Source organism: Molossus molossus, unplaced genomic scaffold (genome assembly GCF_014108415.1).
Source record: "Molossus molossus isolate mMolMol1 unplaced genomic scaffold, mMolMol1.p scaffold_m16_p_1, whole genome shotgun sequence".
In the NCBI taxonomy this organism is placed as follows: domain Eukaryota; kingdom Metazoa; phylum Chordata; class Mammalia; order Chiroptera; family Molossidae; genus Molossus; species Molossus molossus.
Window position 1 is genome coordinate 36458024 of NW_023425344.1, and position 18392 is coordinate 36476415.

General features: G+C 43.0%; 1 protein-coding gene across 1 annotated transcript in view; it reads right to left on the reverse strand.

The window, feature by feature from the left end:
* USP46 (ubiquitin specific peptidase 46) overlaps positions 1–18392 on the reverse strand; it is a 60934-nt gene that overhangs the window by 21603 nt on the left and 20939 nt on the right. The window contains exons 2-4 of the mRNA XM_036272790.1: positions 14076–14156; positions 11198–11411; positions 9360–9589 (exon numbers count right to left, since the gene is read on the reverse strand). Coding sequence (XP_036128683.1) covers positions 9360–9589; positions 11198–11411; positions 14076–14156 — 525 coding nt within the window. The remainder of the gene's footprint in view (positions 1–9359; positions 9590–11197; positions 11412–14075; positions 14157–18392) is intronic.

An 18392-nucleotide genomic window follows, 5' to 3' on the forward strand; every position in this document is an offset into this window, starting at 1 on the left:
AGTGGTGGCCTGGGGCTTGCAACAGAGATTAACAGCCGGATACAAGGGATCTTACTGGTGCGATGAAGATGTTTTAAATCTGCAGTATGACAGTTGCACAACTCATCAAATTACTTTTTTTAAAAAATCACTGAATGCATAAATTTATAGTATATAAATTATACCTTAACGTTGTTTTTAAAAGTAAAGAGTTCATGAAGCAAAAACTGACGGAATTAGAGGGAGAAATAAAACAATCCCACAATCAGGTATTTCAACACTCCTTTCTTAGCAACTGATAGAAAAACTAGGGGTGGGGAGGATTAAGAAAAACACAGAAAATCTGACTAACTTTGTCAGCCACTATAACCTGCCGACAATTATAGACTACTATGTCCAACAACTACAAAATAGGCATGTTTTCAATTCAGTGGTTCTCAGCAAGGGAATCCGCCACAGGAGACACCTGGCAATGTCAGGAGACATTTTTGTTGTCACATCTTGTAGGATGCTACTGGCATTTGCTGAAAGCAGCCAGATACTGCTAAAAAACCTGCAATGCGCAGGGCAGCACCCCACAACAAAGAAGTATCTGATCTTAAATGTTAAGTTCCAAGGCTGAGAGACCCTGGTTTCATGTTACATTTAAGAAATCAGACCATGTGACTTCCAGTGAAGATGGCAGCATAAATAACTGCATTACTCGCCTCCTCCCACAACCACATCAAAATGGCAACTAAAATACAGAACAACCATCGTTCAGAACCACCTGACATCAAACTGAATGGAAGTCCTACAACTATGGAATTAAAGCAGCAGCCACATCCAGACTGGTAGGAGGGGGGGAGGCAGACGGGCTGGTCCCACACCCACGTGTGGCGGATACAAATCAGGAGGACACCTCGGCTGGGAAGGTCCTCTCTGAGGAGTGAGGGGTCCCCCTCCCACACCAGGCCACCAGCTCAGAGTTCCAGTGACAGGAAGAAAAGTCTCCATAACTTCTAGCTGTAAAACCAGAGAGAACTAAGGCTGAGGGAGGCTGTGGCTACTGGAGCCCCAGGCAGCTCCTCTTAAAGGGCCCGGGTACAGACTTTCGCGGACTTGCTTCCTCTGAGCTTCAGTGTGAGGGAGGCAGCTCGAAAGGCACCAGAGACATATGGGGAAGAACTGACTTGTTTGGCATTGGAGCAAGGGCTGGCGAGGGGGCTTTCTCCCAGACAGATGTGCTGTCAGAAGCCATTGTTCCTTTGGTGAGCCCTTCCCCTGTGAGGCCAACAGACACCAACATATCGGAGACTCCAGTAACCTGGTTCACACTGTTTGCTCCACCCTGGTGATTCCCTGAGGCCCCGCCCCACCCAACTTTCAGCCCACCCAAGCTGTTCCCAATTGCTTTATCATAGAAATGGCCTGTCTTGGATCCTGCTTCAGATTTTCCTAAATGCTCTCAAACAAGCAGCATCTGGTCTCAGTGAGCCCCATACTTCTCCTTAAGTGGCCCCAGGCCCACCACTAGAAGCAGCCAGCCTTGGTTCACAACTTGGCTTTGCCTGGGCACCTCCAAGCCCAGCACAAGAAGCAGCCATTTGCAGATCACTTTGTAGCTTATGCTGGGTGGCCCCAGGTAGAACACAGGCAGAGGCTGACCTTGCCCCAGAGCCAGCACACCCAGTGGACAGCTTCAGACCATGTCAAAGCACCACCACCCAACCACCTCCACAAGTTACACACTCAATGAATGGTCTCAGTGGGTACCTGAGCCTTGCTGAAGTAAGTCTTGCTCTCTGTGGTGGGCCTCTACACAGCTGATCATCCAAGGTAGTCAAAGGTCAGTAGATAGTGGGCATAGCCAGTCCTTTCAGCTGACCAGCCTGAGTAAAACCCTTTCATTGATGTGCCAACAGCAATCAAGACTCAATTACAACAGAAGGGTGTAAAGTCCACACTAGGGGTGCACCTCGAGGGCCCAGCTGGTAGACCAGGGAGGCTGTGCCACTGGACCCTACAGGACACCTACTACAATAGGAAGCCCAGGAGACATAGTAACTCTACCTAATACATAGAAAAAAACACAGGGAGGCAGCCAAAATGAAGAGACAATGGAATATGTCCCAAATAAAAGAACAGAACAAAACTCCAGGAAAATAACTAAATAAAATGGAGATAAGCAATCTAACAGATGCAGAGTTCAAAACACTGCTTATAAGGATGCTCAATGAACTTAGTGAGAACTTCAATGAACTTAGTGAGGGCCTCAAGAGCATAAAAAAGGACCAGTCAGAAATGAAGGAGGCACTAACTAAAATAAAGAATAATTTACAGAAATTCGATAGTACAGTAGGTAAAGCCAAGAAGCAAACCATCGATTTGGAATATAAGGAAGCAAAAACCACCCAACCAGAACAGGAAAAAGAAAAAAGAATAAAAAAAAAAAAATGAGAATAGTGTAAGGAGCCTCTGGGATAACTTCAAGCGTACCAATATTTGCATCATGGGGGTGCCAGAAGGAGAAGAGAGAGAACAAGAAATTGAAAACCTATCTGAAACAATAATGATAGAAAACTTCCCTAACCTGGTGAAGGAAACAGACCAGGAAGTACAGAGAGTCCCAAACAAGATGAACCCCAAGAGGACCACACCAAGACACATCATAATCAAAATGGAAAAGATTCAAGACAAAGAATCTTAAAAGCAGCAAAAGAAAAGCAGTTAGTTACCTATAAGGGAGCTTTCATAAGATTGTCAACTGATTTCTCAAAAGAAACTTTGCAGGCCAGAAGGAAGTGGCAAGAAATATTCAGAGTGTTAAAAAGCAAGAACCTACAACCAATATTACTCTATCCTGCAAAGTTATCATTTAGAATCGCTGGACATATCAAGAGTTTCCCAGACAAGAAAATGCTAAAGGAGTTCATCACCACCAAACCAGTATTATATGAAATGCTGAAGGGTCTTCTTGAAGAAAAAGAAGATAAAAAATATGAACAAACAAAATGGCAATAAACACATATCTATCAACAATTGAATCTATAAACAAAATGAACAAGCAGAACAGAAACATTCTCATAGATACAGAAAATGTTTTCCTGGTTGCCAGATGGGAGAGGAGTTGGGGGAATGAATAAAAAAGATGAAGGGATTAAGTCATACAAATTGGTTGTTAGATGACAAACCTCAAAGGGAAGAGGGGTGGGGGCAGGGGCTGGGAAGAAATAAACCAAAGAACTCATATGCATATATACATAACCAATGGACACAGACAACCGTGTGAGGAAAGGGGGTGGGAGTGGGCAGGAGCAGGTCAATAGGGGAACATCTGTAATACATTCAACAATAAAGATAAGTTTAAAAAAAAAAAAAAAAAGAAATCAGACCACATGTTAGGATTTGAAACATGTCACAATAAATTTAAAGACTGGAATCATATAGAATATATTCCTTAACCACAATGAAATTAAATTCTAAACCAATAAAAATATTAAGATATCTAGGAAAATCCCAAATATTTGAAAATTAAACAGCATACTACTAAGTAATGCATGGATCAAAGAAAAATAAATCACAAGAGAAAATTAGAAAATATTTTGAAAAACAATACATATCAAAATTTATGGGATGCAGCTAAAGCACTGCTTAAAGGAAAATGTATAGCTTTAAATATATATTAATATATCTATATATGTATATAAAATATATGTGTATGTTTGTTCTAACTGCTATAGCTCTAATACCTAAAAAAATTTTTCAGCATTTAGTAGGTATCCAAGAAATATTATTAATGATTTTCTTTTTATAATTGTCTTCCTTCCTTCCTCCTTCCTTTCTCTTCCTTCTTATTTTATTTTATTTTTTTTTAATCCTCACCCGAGGACATTTTTTCCATTTTTTGTACAGACAGAGTGGAAGGGAGAGAGAGGAAGAGAGAGAGAGGGAAACATCGATGTGAAAGGGACACATCGAGTGGCTGCCACCCGCACGACCAACCAGGGCCGGGGACAAACTGCAACCGAGGTACATGCCCTTAGCGGGAACCGAACCCGGGTCTCTCCGGAACGCAGGTGGACGCTCTAACCGCTGAGCCAAACTGGCCAGGGCCTTTCCCTTCCTTCTTATCCTCACTTGAGGATATTGTTTTTTATTGATTTTAGAGAAAGAGAAAGGGAAAGAAAAGAGAAACATCGATGTGTGAGAGAAACATCAATCTGCTGCCTCCTGTACATGCCCCCAAATAGGGATCAAATACACAACCGGGAATAGAACCCGCAACCTTTTTGGTACACGGGATAACCCTCCATCAACTGAACCACCTGGCTGTGCTACATTCTGCTTTCTTAAAATAATCCACAGGCATTATATTTTTTAATTAGCAAAACTTTTTCTAGAACCAAATAGCCCTTCTCTGAGGGAAAAAAAGAGGATTATAGCCAATTGAAATCATACATAATTTAGACAGCTAGGATTAGGTTCTATTAAACTCCTAACAGGAAGAGAGCAAAAACAAAGAAACATTGTCTCCTGTAAGAAATGTTGTTTTCTACTCAGTTGTTTTAGGAGAGGGGGTAAGGATACAAATCTAATTAACTGAGTAAAGTTACTGTAACTTTCTCAATTCCCAATACAAACTGCTTCCAGAATTAAGAGTGTGAGAAAGCACTGCTCAGGTGGAACAGCAGCCTCTGGGGATATCAAAACATGGCACTAAACCCTCCCACGTGGACGTCTCTCTCCCCCTGCCCAGATTGACACCGTCAAAAGCAATGAGTGATCAAGCAATTTTTTCCCTTTCTTTCCTCCCAGAAAGCTGCCAGAAAATAAAACCATTTTCTTCCCACACACAAGGATCTCATTCTGGTCTAAATGAAAATACAGCTTGTCTCCACGGAAACATATATATCACTACGGCTCCAATACTCTACACAAGTACAGGCTACATCTTATTCTCTTTTCTTCTCCCCTATTCTGGGCAAGGAGTGCCCTGAAAACTCTAGTTTAAGAAAGGTGGAAGAGACCCTACTTGCTCTTCTTCTTAAATCAACAGAACAAATTAATTTATAGAGCATACATATGAATCACGAATTTTGCTAAGTTCCCGAGTCATTAAAATCATATGCAAATGTGCTTCTAAATTCAGAGACTCTTTTCCTGGGCCTAGTAGAAAAAGTGACCAGCAGGAGCCCCATGCTGTTCAGCCAGGAACTTCAATGTGCTGGCTTAGACCAGTGCCAACACAGTGGGCTCGGGACAAGTGGCAACTATAGCCCACCTGAATCCCAGGGACTCAACCACACCTGGCCACACCACCCACCCCACTCCTCTTCCAGGAAGGGCTCAGAAGCTCTACCGAATTTTAACCCCTGCAAACAAGAAGGAGCTATACCATTGGTAGTTAATAAAGCAGTTCTTTAGACAATCTTTGGCTCCAGTAACAGACAGAAGTGTGTCTTAAAACCACTGAGACACCCTGGCAGGTTTGGCTCAGTGGTTGGAGCATCGGCCTGCGGTCCAGAGAGACCCAGGTTCAGTTCACGCTAAGGGCATGTACCTTGGTTGCAGTTTGTCCCCGGCCCTGGTTGGTCGTGCAGGTGACAGCCACTCGATGTGTCCCTTTCACGTCGATGTCTCTCTCTCTCTCTCTCTCTCTCTCTCTCTGTCTCTCTCTCTCTCCCTCCCTCCCTCCCATATCTGAACAACAACAACAAAAAAAGGTGGAAAAATGTCCTCGGGGTGAGGGAAAAAAAAAAATAAATAAATAAAATAAAAAATACGTAGGTATATTTTTAAAAAACCACTAAGAAGCACTGAAAACCACAGGTCTGCAGAACAAAAACTCAGCTTTAATAGAAAGGGGGGAAATTAACAACAACAACAAAATTAAGCTCCAACCACCCTGCAAATCTTATGAAGCAAGCAAAGAACCACCGAGGGAGCCCTGAGGCCGCTCCGTAAAACCTCCACACCTCACTTCTGAAGTGCCTTGCTCAAGGTTGTCTAGGAAAGTCAGCGTGAATTACCCCCTTGAAATAGTCTCTCTGGGTCTACTGCAGAATGAAACTGTTTGTCTCCATAAATCGGCAGTTGACATTTGTACAGCAATCACAAGCAACATTTACAAAGGGCGAGACCCAGGGAAAAAAATACATATTGTTTTCTAAGAGCAGGAAGGCTCGCACGCACGAGGCGCTTTCCACAACTGGAGGAACCAGCAGCCAGGCAGCTACAACCAAGACTCCCCCAGGGGCTAATTTGCTGCTCCGAATCTGGTGCAGTTGAATCCCACTGTGAGGTTTCACAAACGTGGGTCTTGGCAGTTGTGACTGAAGCATCATTTGAAGGCTGCCTGCCCTGAGCAGAGGACATTACTCCAAGGGGGCCCGTGTTTCTCATTCTGAGAAGGAAAATTTGAGCGCTAAGTGTTCTTTTACACGAAGTCCTCAACATTTTACAGTACAAGAAAAAAAAAAGCCTGCAGGTTATGTATTTTCTTAGAAAGTAGGGCGCTTTCTAACAACTAGAGCTTTCTAAAAATGGAATGCACCTCCTCAGATTGAGTTCCCTGTCTCTGGACAGGGTCCAGTAGATGCTGGTGACCAACTGGCTACAACGACACAGAAGGGACTCGGGCATAGGGAGAGGATTAGATGACTCCTAGGATCCTGTTCAGTTAAAGGATCTAAGAAAAAGAGGTGATTACCCAAGGAACTCCAGAGGAAATCACTCTTGCCTCCAATCTAGTACTCATCTGAGGAGGAACACACGTAAGAATAAATGTGACAGCCCCACCCTCTAGGAAGACACACCACACACTCTCATTCACTTCCACAAACCAGCTCTAAATGGTTAGAATTCCATTGTCACAAACTCTACAGTATCATCCAAAATTTCTGGAGAAAGCTTTGGGCTCAGGTTTCCCATCTATGGTAACCCTACAGGAAATAACAGGCCAGGTAACAACTGCTTCAATAAAAATATTGGAGATGCAATATTTGCATTTGTTGGGATCAACTGACCTGTTCACAGACAAAAAGAAACTACAAATAACACGGAGCTTCCACCTGAGCCTTCCTGAAAATCCAGAGTCCTGGAAGACGGAATTAGAACTGTGTTTATTTCAAAGATTATAAAAACAAAGACATTTCATTGATCCCACACAAGAGAGAGTAAGAAATAAAAAAATAGGTGTTAAATAAAAACAAAGAGTAGGATGGTAGAAACATACTGCCATTTACTACGCATAGTAAACACTCCACAGAAGTTTCCAGAATTTGGGAGATTCTACAGGACACATAACCCGATTTCTTCAACAAATAAACTGCAAGGCAAAAAGGGGGGGGGGGTAACCTAGAGATTAAGACACAGACTAACCGTGTGCAATGTGTGGGCCATGTATGTATCCTGATTTGAATGAAGCAACTGTTAAAATGTATATATATATATGAAATGAAGACGTTTCAGAGAAACTTGAACACTGAGTGAATAATGATTTAAAAGAATTATTTTTAAAAATAATTGTATTTAGGTTTAAAATAAGAAGATTTCTTACCTTTTAGATACAGAACAAAGTAATGAAGAAACTACAAGTGAAATGATGTGTTATTTGAAATTTACTTAAAAACAGACCAGTGTGGTGATGGGGGAGGGTGCATGGAACAAGAGATGAACAAGATGGGCCAATGTGTTAACAATTACTGATCCCAAGCAATAGACACATGGAATTTATTATACTATTCTAACACTGTATTTGTATGAATTTTACTGGAATATAAAATACAAAGGGACAGAGGAGAGGGAAGAAGGAAAGGTCTCTAGATATATAAGTATACATATAAGTATGTGTAGAAAATGTTTCGGCAGGGTATATTTCAAAATGTTCAAGTGTTTACTCCTGGGCAAATGTGTTAACAATTTTTAGAAAATGTTATAAATGTACCATCTCCAGGTGGGGAGATTACTGGTAACTTTTAGTCTTTTTGCTTAGCTATGTTTTCTAATTTTTTCTACAATGAACAAATCAGAATATTGATTCCAAAATGGTTTAAAGGGACAGAAGAAAGACGGTCAAAAAAAAAAAAGAAGAGCTGCCCTGGCCAGTGTGGCTGTCGGCTGGGTTTTGTCCTGTGCACTGAAAGGCTGCAGGCTTGCCCTGGCCGGTTTGGCTCAGCGGTTCGTGTCGGCCCCGGGACTGGAGAGTCCCAGGTTCGATTCCCGCTAAGGGCATGTACCTCGGTTGCAGTTTGTCCCCGGCCCCGGTTGGGGTCATGTGGGTGGCAACCACTCGATGTGTCTCTCTTACATCGATGTTTCTCTCTCTCTCTCTCTAAAAATCAATTAAAAAAAATATATATATATATATCTTAAAAAAAAAAAAGAACCTTCTACTTAAATCCACATATTTTAACTATTTCTGGATCACAGCCCCCTTACAGAATCTGATAAAAGCTACTATCTCTCTCCCCAGAAAAAATGCACAATCCTATAGAACTTTTCATACAATGTCAAGAATCTCTGAGATCCCTGATGAATCCATAAACTTCCTATGTTAGTAATTATAATAAATAACAACTGACATTTATTGCATACTGTCTATGTGCCATGCGTGGTTTTAAGTGTTTTACAAATGTTAACTCATTTAATCCCCCAGCAACCCTATGAGATAGGCACTTTCATCATTCCCAATTTACAGATGAGGAGAGTGAGGACAGAGAGGTGGAATAATCTGCACAGGGTCTCATAGCTACTGAGTGGCTGGGTCAACATTCCAACCAGCAGCCTGGCTCTAGGGCTGGGTTCTACCTACCATATTATGCAGCCACATACAGAATTAAATCAAATATACCAAGTAAACATGACATCCTGAATCGCATTCTAGAGATAATGTCTTTAAATTCAACTAACATTAGCGCCTACCATGTGCCAGACTCACCTAAACACGTAAGCTCACCCAGGCCTCACAACAGCGACGTAAGAGACTTGCGAGGAGTCAAGCCTATCTTCTGATCAAGTTCACCCTACGACACAACCAATTTCCTTAAAGTTGGGGAGATGTTCTAAGTCACACATGACCTCCTTGTAACCAGAATCTTTTCAAGGTAACTGATGGAGGTTCAGTACAACAGCTTAATCTGTGGACCCTAAAATTTGCCCGGGATGCAAAGCCATCCAGTTGTTGAGCTCTGCCCTCGTCACTCTGCTCTAGCCAGCTGAGACACGTGAGATGGAGACACACTTCCTATAGTCTGCGACTGAGGTTCACATACATAAATAGACCTGTCTGCACATACTGAAGCCAACCGCGGACACTGTGGTGCAACACTGCACTCACACACGACAGGGCCTCTTCTAGCAAATGCACAACGGATTATGTGAGCCCGACCAATGCTTACAGTTTCACAGTTCAAGCATCGAGTCTCATTGGTGAGCGTTCCCTGAAAAATCTCATGGACCCAGGTGAGTTCTGGTTTATTATTCTCCGCAGGTTCGTTCATGTTGCCATTTTTTAATTTCCCATTTTGTTTCTCCTGTTTCTTCTCTTCCTGCAGGATGTCCGCAATAGTGTTTAGCAAATAATTTAAAAATTCATGAGCATCCTGCTGCATGTAGTTATCAAAGAGATCTGGAAAAGAGAAGGTCATTATTTTAATCTGGTCCCTAAAAAGCAAACGAAAACACTCAATTTTACATGCCACACTTTCGTTTTTATATTGAAAGGGTAAACAGATATGGAACACATTCATCTCTGTTTTGCAACTTCAACAGGTAAGTTTGGAAAAAATTTGGGGTCATTCCATTTTTTTACCACCCACCAAGAACTGAATTGCCTGTATTTCCTTCAAGTCACCATGTAAATGAAAAGCTAGCAAAATTTTTTTATTCTGTCAAAAAAAAAAAAAAAGAAAGAAAGAAAGAAATATAGAAGAAATTACTTGATAAGTTCCCTGATAAAATATTAATATTTAATATGATGTGACCACCAATGATCAATTATTTATTCTGTAATTTATCGAGAGCAACAGGGGTCTCTTCCCAAAGATCCTATTTCACCCTGCCCCAGCCTGGAAGCAGCTTCAGCGAAGCCCCTAAGGGAGATGAGGAACGCATGTGAGAACATAACTATCTGGTCGTGTCCTGAAACCAGGTACAAGTGCTTCCAGGAGTCCACGCTGTCCCTGCCCTGCGACAGACAACCTCGAGATAAATGCGGTTGTGAGACTTCATTACTAATCATGTTCACCACGAGGCTCAGCGTGCTCTGCTTCCTTCTCAGATTATTTTTATTCTGGTACATAGAAACTATAACAACTTTAAGAGACAGCAATCAAATTAAATGAGACTTTATAAAACAAACATCTGATTAACTGTGCAAATCTGCTGACGTAAGGATGAAATCTAGGATAAACACAAGGTGCCATATCAAATATTGCTAAAGTCATAAAAATTGCCAATGCAAAGTTTCTGGAATAACCTAGCCTGTCACCACTTGCCCCCCTCCCTTCCCAAATGACAGAAAAAGCAGAAAAAAGTCAGGTGACGTTTTTGTCATATAAAGGCATCAATTTAATATCCTTTAATTATCTTAGGCAAATAAAAATCAGAGGTATTTTTTATGTTTTTTATTTATTTTTTAGAGAGTGAGAGGAAGTTAGAAAGAGATACATCGATAAACTGCCCCCTGCATGCCCCCCACTAGGGATTAAGCACGCAACCCGGGCATGTGCCCTGACCAGGAATCAAACCAGCAACCTCTCAGTGCATGGGACCACGCTCAATCCACTGAGCCACACCAGCCGAGCAGAGGTATTATTTTTAAAACAGTAGAGGCCCTGGTTAGATAATATGCATTTACTTTAGTCACTTATAACAACATTATAAGATAGTACTATTTTATTCAATGATTGCATCAACCTATTTCTTCCCATCAGTGTCCTGCTTAGAAGGCTGCCTTAGGCACTTTTCCTCTTACAATGATCCTACCTGGAAAAAAAAACAAACCTGCCAACTGTGAAGCAAATAAAAAGATCATTCCAAAATGAGATGACAAATCTGAATTTTTTAAGCATACTTTTAAATCCAGTTTTGTTCTATGCATATTAGGTGGAAAAGAACAACTATCCCTTCTTTGAAAAACTGAGTATTGGCCTACTATTATTTTCCTCTGGGTCAGGGGAGGATTCATTTTGAGAATCCATAGACCCTTAAACACATTCATCTCTACACTACTCACCATTCTCTTTTCTCAGCCTTGAAATGAACTTCTTTGGTGGGATCACGCCAACCTTCTTCTTCTGCGTGGCAATGCTGTGGAAAAGGTCTGCCAGGCACGTCAACAAGTTTTCCTTCTTTTTTTGTTGGGCCTTGTAAGCCAGCACATTCTCACGGAACGGCCGGCAGAAGTACAAGGCCTGAAGCACGGAGTTACAGTAGCAGGTGTTCCCGAACTGCCAAAGGACAACAGGGATGGTTCAAATCACGGTCCGGGGACACGCCACCTCTGGAATGGGTGGGGAGAGGGAGAAGGCCCCCCTCCACGAACCGGCCTGGTCTTCCCTGCATCAGAGTCCTGCTTGCCACGTCAGAATATTAGTAAACCACTCGAAACACCGGTGACTAGCGGATCAACAGGGGAATGAATACAAGTTTACATACGCCTGGTGCCTCTCTAACCCATCAACATCTCTAAAATGGTAAGAAGCACTCTGCCTGGATAAAAAAAAAAAAAAAAAAAAAATCAAATGAGACCTTCTGGTGCTTAAAAAAGAGAAGAAAAAAACAACATAATATGAAGACCCAGAAAGGCAGCCAGTGGCTAAATAAAAGATACCACATTGCAACACATCAAAACTCCTGTGAGAGCAAAACTCCTCTGACCAAATCAAAAAGAAACCCAGGCCCCAGCCCCAGTTGGGGCCGTGTGGGTGGCAGCCACTCGATATGTCTCTCCCACGTCGATGTTTCTCTGTCTCTCTTCCTCTCTCCCTCTTGCTGTATATGAAGATAAATGCAAAAAAAAAAAAAAAAAGTCCTCGGGTGAGGATTAAAAAGAAAAAAGAAACCCAGGAGCCAGGAGCCACCTGCTCAGGTGAAGAGCCTTAACTGAGTGGGGCTTGTTTTAGTTTTTGTCTTTCATGATTCCAGCGTCTCTGCCCACTGGCTTCAGACCATGTTTCTTCCCTTCCTCCAAAGCAGTGGAGGCAAAGGGGTGCCTCCTTGGTCCCCCGCCGGCCTCCTGCTCGTAACTCCTCAAGTACCCTGATCTGGTTTCTGCCCAAATGGAGAGACAACAGCACTCAGCTCCTCATCTCCTGCAATCAGCTCAGGGCCCACACAGTAATACTTTGTGTCTCTCAAAAACACAGATACTCAGAGGAGGATTAAAGAGGGGAAAGGCATCATCAGCTCACTGTTTTCTACTGACTGGAAAACCAACTCTGTGGAAGAACACAGCGCAGACAATCACTTTAGAAGTCTTCTTACCCAGTAAAATGAAAAGGAAAAAAACTAAGGGAATCACAAGATACACACCACTGATAACAAAATGCTGTGTGAGATTAAAACACATGAACACCTTCTCAGGACTGGCTGTTTACCCAGGCGCCAGACAGATGCTCTGCCATCCTTCCCATGACATTTTTACGTATGCTGAGACAGAACATTTCCTATTTTTCCATATTTTAACGTACTTGGACACAATTATGTAACTGGAGACAAACCTGTTGTTAAAGGAAAGCTGGGATGGTCATGAATTGCCATTCGAAGTGAACATAAAGCTATTAGCACATTTAGAGCTCACAATGCGCCCACAAACTGGGACGTGGCCTTCTTTTCCCCCATGGTCTGTATTTGTGTTTTCCTTAGCCAGGGCAGAATTCTCACAACCTGGATAACTATCGCAGAGTGTTTAAGCAGAGGCCTGTGCACAATGGCTAAAAATAAATTGTATTAAAATGAGTCAGTATTTTGTCAACATGATGCCCTATATTCCAGTATTTCCTCCTTCCCTTCTTTTCTCTTTTATGTAATGTGTTGCCTTTATTCAAATACCCTTCAATAATGCTTGGTCTTGATCCAGTGGACAACTCCTGGGGAAGAAAAGGAACTGACATTCACCAAGTGTCCACGATGTACCTCAGCCTCATGTCAAGGTCTCCAATGGGAGCCCTGACTGATCCTTCGCTATAAACCAAGAGGTAGAAACCATTAGGATTTCTATTTTACAGATGGGAAAAGGTGGCTCAGAGAGGTCAAGGGATTTTCCCAAGAGCACACAGCTAGTGAAAAGCATAGGCAGAACCCAGACTTGGGCCTGTATCACTTTGAAGCCAACATTCACTCTTCCCATTATATCACAGGCAGCATTCACTTGCAGGGAATATTTCCAGCCTCCCAGTGGAAATTCCTCTCCATCACACCTGGGCACTGGCTGACTATGCTCAGAGCAGTTGTTCCAGAAAACCAGGTGCTTATGAGTTAACACCTGATGTCACTTAAAGCTCCACCTCAGAAGAAAGCTCATGAGGGTGGTGGGTGATACCACCTTACGACGCAGTCATAATCAACTTACCAAGGAAGCAGAGCCTGGTAAATGCAGCCACATACAAGGGAGCCAATGCCGAGCACAGGTAAATGAGGCCAAGGAATTTTGAGAGAAAGTGGTCCCCCACACCGGGCCCGGCTTCAGGCACCACCACTAAGTTATATTGTTAAACAGTTGCTGGTGATGAGCTGGTAACACTTAAAACTCTGACTGTACTGATGCATACTAAAACCAAGATTGTCTGAGGAGTCTCTTCATCCAGAGGATGAAGGGAGAACATACGGAAGCAGATTTGGCTACAGAAGTAAATAAAATCCCCTCTCAAATCCTTTAAAATACAGGTGCGAACAAATGAGAACCTGCCCCAATAGTGCAGTAATTAAACCCTTCTTTCTGAGACAACTCACATTTTCCAAAACTGGACTAAACTCCCCCTCACCAATATCTGCCTCTTCCAGTAACTAGAGTATGAACAATGATCGAAAAATTGCTGACTGAAAATGGCAGTGGAGTTGCTTCAAGTACTCTAAGATATTTGGGAAAAATAATACATTTTTTAAATACTTACATTGACCAATCCGAAGTAGTGTTCATTGATTGGAAACTGCTCTGGACCAATGTCTTTTTCCAGAGCAGAGGCATTGGTGCCCTAAAAGAGAAAAAGAACAAAAGCTCTGTTGCATGTAAAATAGACAAGAAAGTAAAATGATCCTTGAGCGGCCACTTGAGACAAGCATCTCCCCCGTTGCCCCGATGTCTGATGTTCATGCTGAAAGAAAAGGGGTCAGAAGTAAGCCAGCTGTCAGTCGTCTCCTCATCCTACTTAATCGCCCCTCGGACCTGTCCTCCTGGCTTCAACCATCTTCTACTGGGAAGGGAGGTCTGAGACAGGCAAATGAGCAAACTGTCACGAAGAGCTTCTGAACAGAACATTCTCAGCTCACACAGCGGTGGCTGCCTCAATAATCCTCAGAGGTGTGGAGAATCGTACCATCACCTTCGAAGTCAATTTCTTCATTCTGGTCAAGTTTAACACACACCCCCAGTAGGTGCCGGGCACCATCCTAGGCTCTTACAATAGAACGATGAACAATGCAGACGTGGATGCCTGCTCTTAGGGAGTTCCCATCTTAGTGGATGAAGTCAGAAAAAGCAAGTACACTGGGCAGAGGTGGTAAACACAGTGGAGAAAAACAAAGCAGGAGAGGAGAATAGGGAAGCCAGGGAGTGTGGGGTTAAGAGGCAGGGTGGAAAGGGCAGTAATGCAGGTAGACAGTTGCAGCTTTAAATAGGGTGGCAGAGCTCGGCCGGTGTGGCTCAGTGGTTGAGCATCGACCCATGCACCAAGAGGTCACCAGTTCGAGTCTCCATCTCCAAATTGTGGACCCAATCCCCAAGGGGGGGGCATGCAGGAGGTGGCCAACTGATATTCTCTCTCATCGATGTTTCTCTCTCCTGCTCCCTTCCTCCCTCTCTAAAAATCGATAAAAAAAAAATTTAAATAGGGTGGCAGAGAAGGCCTTATTGACAAAGAGAAATGTTCAAGGAACACTGAGAATAATGGAGAAATACAATGTAAAACCTAATAATTCTCAGATGCATCACATTGGTAAGCCACGTGAACCCCAGTTTAACACTCCAATACAATGATGATAATAGTTACTGGGGCCCTGCTTGGTTTGGCTCAGCGGTTGGAGAATCAGCCTACAGACCAGAGTCCTGGGTTCAGTTCCGGCTAGGGGCACATCCCTCCCCCCCCCAAAAAAAGTTACTGGAAACTCCTACCATGTGCTAGGGACTGTGCTATTTATTCTCACAACAATCCTATAAGGTAAGTACTATTATAATCTCCACTTAACAGACAGAACATAAGGCTCAAAAAGGTTAAGAATCTGTCCAAGGACCACAGTGGCAGAGCTGGGACTTGAACGTGGGAGTCAGACGTGGGAGCCCTCGACCTTAACCACATGCTACACAGAGCAATCCTATCAAACAAAACAAACCAGTGGCTGTGGCCCACTAAGGTCCAGGGTGCACCGGCAATACCACCGTGGCTGTCATTGCTCCTGAAGGCCGAGGTGGGTCTGCTGGGATGAGGAAGGGGAGAGAGGTGTAGTGAGGTGAGGAGTGGGGGTGGGCAGGGTCAGGCGATCACTGCAGACACACAACTCGCAGAATCTCAAAAGTGTAGGAGACAGGTATTTTAAAAGGAAAGAGACTTTTATTAAAAAAAATAAATCTGCTGCTGCTACTTATTCTGGACTAATATAATTAGCATCTCCGGAAGAAATTAGTCACAGGAAGAAATGGCCCCAAAATGGGCTGAGAACCAGTCAAAATGGTCACATGTCAATAAACACCATTAAATGCAAAAGAACCCAATTCTATGCAAACAGAATCACAGCAGAAATTGCACATTCCATCTCCTTATTAGAACATCCTCTGTTTTCACTTGTTTTCTATGTCTACATACTGTTCCACCAACCTACATCCCTGAACCCTCTTTCTAAGACTGAATTCACTGGTCATCTGTGTGCACAGCCGCTTCACTACCTCTGTGTGTGCGCACGCGTGTGTGGTTTTCACTGCCTTCAGAAGAGTGCAACCCCATACACAGGCTGAATTTTTTAAATAATACTTATATTACAGCAAGATTTTATGGTATAGATAAAAATCACTAAAAATTTTCAATAAAGCTACATCTCAATCATAAATCGATGTAAATAATGCATATTAAATATACCCATAGCCATTTTTGAAGCAACATTAGTATATATGGCTTAGAGCCCGGAAGGAATGTCAGACGCACAAAAGTATAGCACATGGAGACAGATCTCATTAAATCTTTCTTTATAAGCTAGCCATATATTCATGTTAATCCATTATTTTTGCTATTTGGGAATTATTGGACTGAATCTGGTTTCTACCTATCTTATATTCTCCCACTGGAGGGCGCGTTGGAGAAGGAGGGTGATGACTCTTACTGAGGACAGCGACCCAGGGCGCAGGGTTTAAGAAAAACAATCTGTAGAAACATCTGCCCTTCTGTGGCCTGTGCCTACCAGCACTGTCCAAACTCCTTCCTTTCTCCTCTTCTTGGCTGACCCCCATTCGCAGAAGACGCACCTTTACATTCTGTCTCCTGCCAGCATCCTGGGTAGTTCCAATACCCACGGAGAGGCGTCTTCCCACACCCTGCTCTCTCAGCAACTTGATGTCCTCTTTCCCAACTGTCTTTTGTTCCACTCTACTTCAAACGCCCACTCCCAAGGACTGCCTGGGTCGGTGACCCCTAAAACCCAGCCAGGCTCAGCTCTGCCCGATGACTTCTCAACACCCTCCCGTCACAGCTACACACATGGCACCAGCTCTCTTACTCTACTTTCTTAGTCAGCTTAGAGTCCATGGATCACGATCTCAATTGCTCTTGTAAACGCCCCTTACCCTGTCCTTCGGTCATACCACCGGCTAAACAAACAGTACAAACCAAACCATCTTACGTTCTCTGAATACACACCCAAACAGATGTACAGTGCCAGAGGGGAAAAGCCACACAACCAAGCTCACTGGACTCACTAGCATTCACCAAATTCAAGCGGCCTTCAACATGTCCCACAATCCAATGTTTCTCTAGCACACTCCTTCTCCACTCCACAGTGACTGTTCCCAACTTCCCCCAAACTCCTCAAAACCCCAGCATCCCCTCTGCCCTTCTCACTGGCCTCCTACTCAACAGAAAAAAAATTTTTTTTAAACCAGCAGAGAAGAGCTCCCATAATTTTGTATTCTCAAACCTTCAAACCCATGTGCATGCCCTGTTAATGACAGAGATCGCTCTTTTGTCCAAGGCCAATCTCTCTTCTGCTATTAAACCCTTCCCATCAGAATGTAACATGCTTAAGTGTCTCTCCTATTAAAAATCCATACATACTTCCACACATCTCCCCAGTTCCCACCCTCGTTCTCACCTCTCCTTTGCAGTGAAGCTTATTTAAACGACTATCTGTTCTGAAACACTGACAAATGAATCGGATCATCTCTAAGATTTGTTTCAAATGATCCAGGGGTGAAGTGGGGATAAAACTGTGTTGCTGAAGCTGAGTGGTGGGTAGGTAGGACTCAATATACTACTGTTTATAATTTTACATGTATGTGTATAGGCAGAATAATGGTCTCCCAAAGACGTCCACGTCCTAACACCCAGAACTTGTCAATACACTGCCTTAATTTAGGTTGTAGACAGACTTCATTGGCCAATCAGCTGACATGAAAATAGGGGAACTGTCCTGGATTATCAATGTCCTCATAAGCATCCTTAAAAGTGGGGGACAGAAGCAGAACAGATGAGGGTGATGCAATGTGTGAAGGGCTCCACTCACCTTGGCTGATTTTGAGATAGAGGAAGGGCTCAGGAGCCAAGGAACACAGGCAGCCTCTAGAAACTTAAAAGGCAAGAAGACAGTCCCAGGAAGAACACCACCCTGCACTGTATTTTATTTTATTTTTTTGTGGTATGTGCCCCTAGCGGGAACCAAACCCGGAACTCTCTGGTCCACAGGCCAATGCTCAACTGCTGAGCCTAACTGACCAGGGCGTGCACTGTCTTTATTTTGAACCCAGTGGACTCATTCAGATTTCTGACCTCCAGAACTGTGAGACAATACATTTGTATTGTTTAAGAGAGGAAGTTAATGGTAATTGTTTCAGCAGCCATAGGAAACTAATAATATACATCTGAAGTTTTCCATACTATTCTTTAAAATTTGTCTCTACTTCCTTACCTCCACATCTCCCCTCAAAACAGCCCCTTCTGGGCCCTACCCCAACTCCATCCCTGATGAGCTCTAAACACTGACAACTCCAGGGGACACCTTTAGCTGTTGGC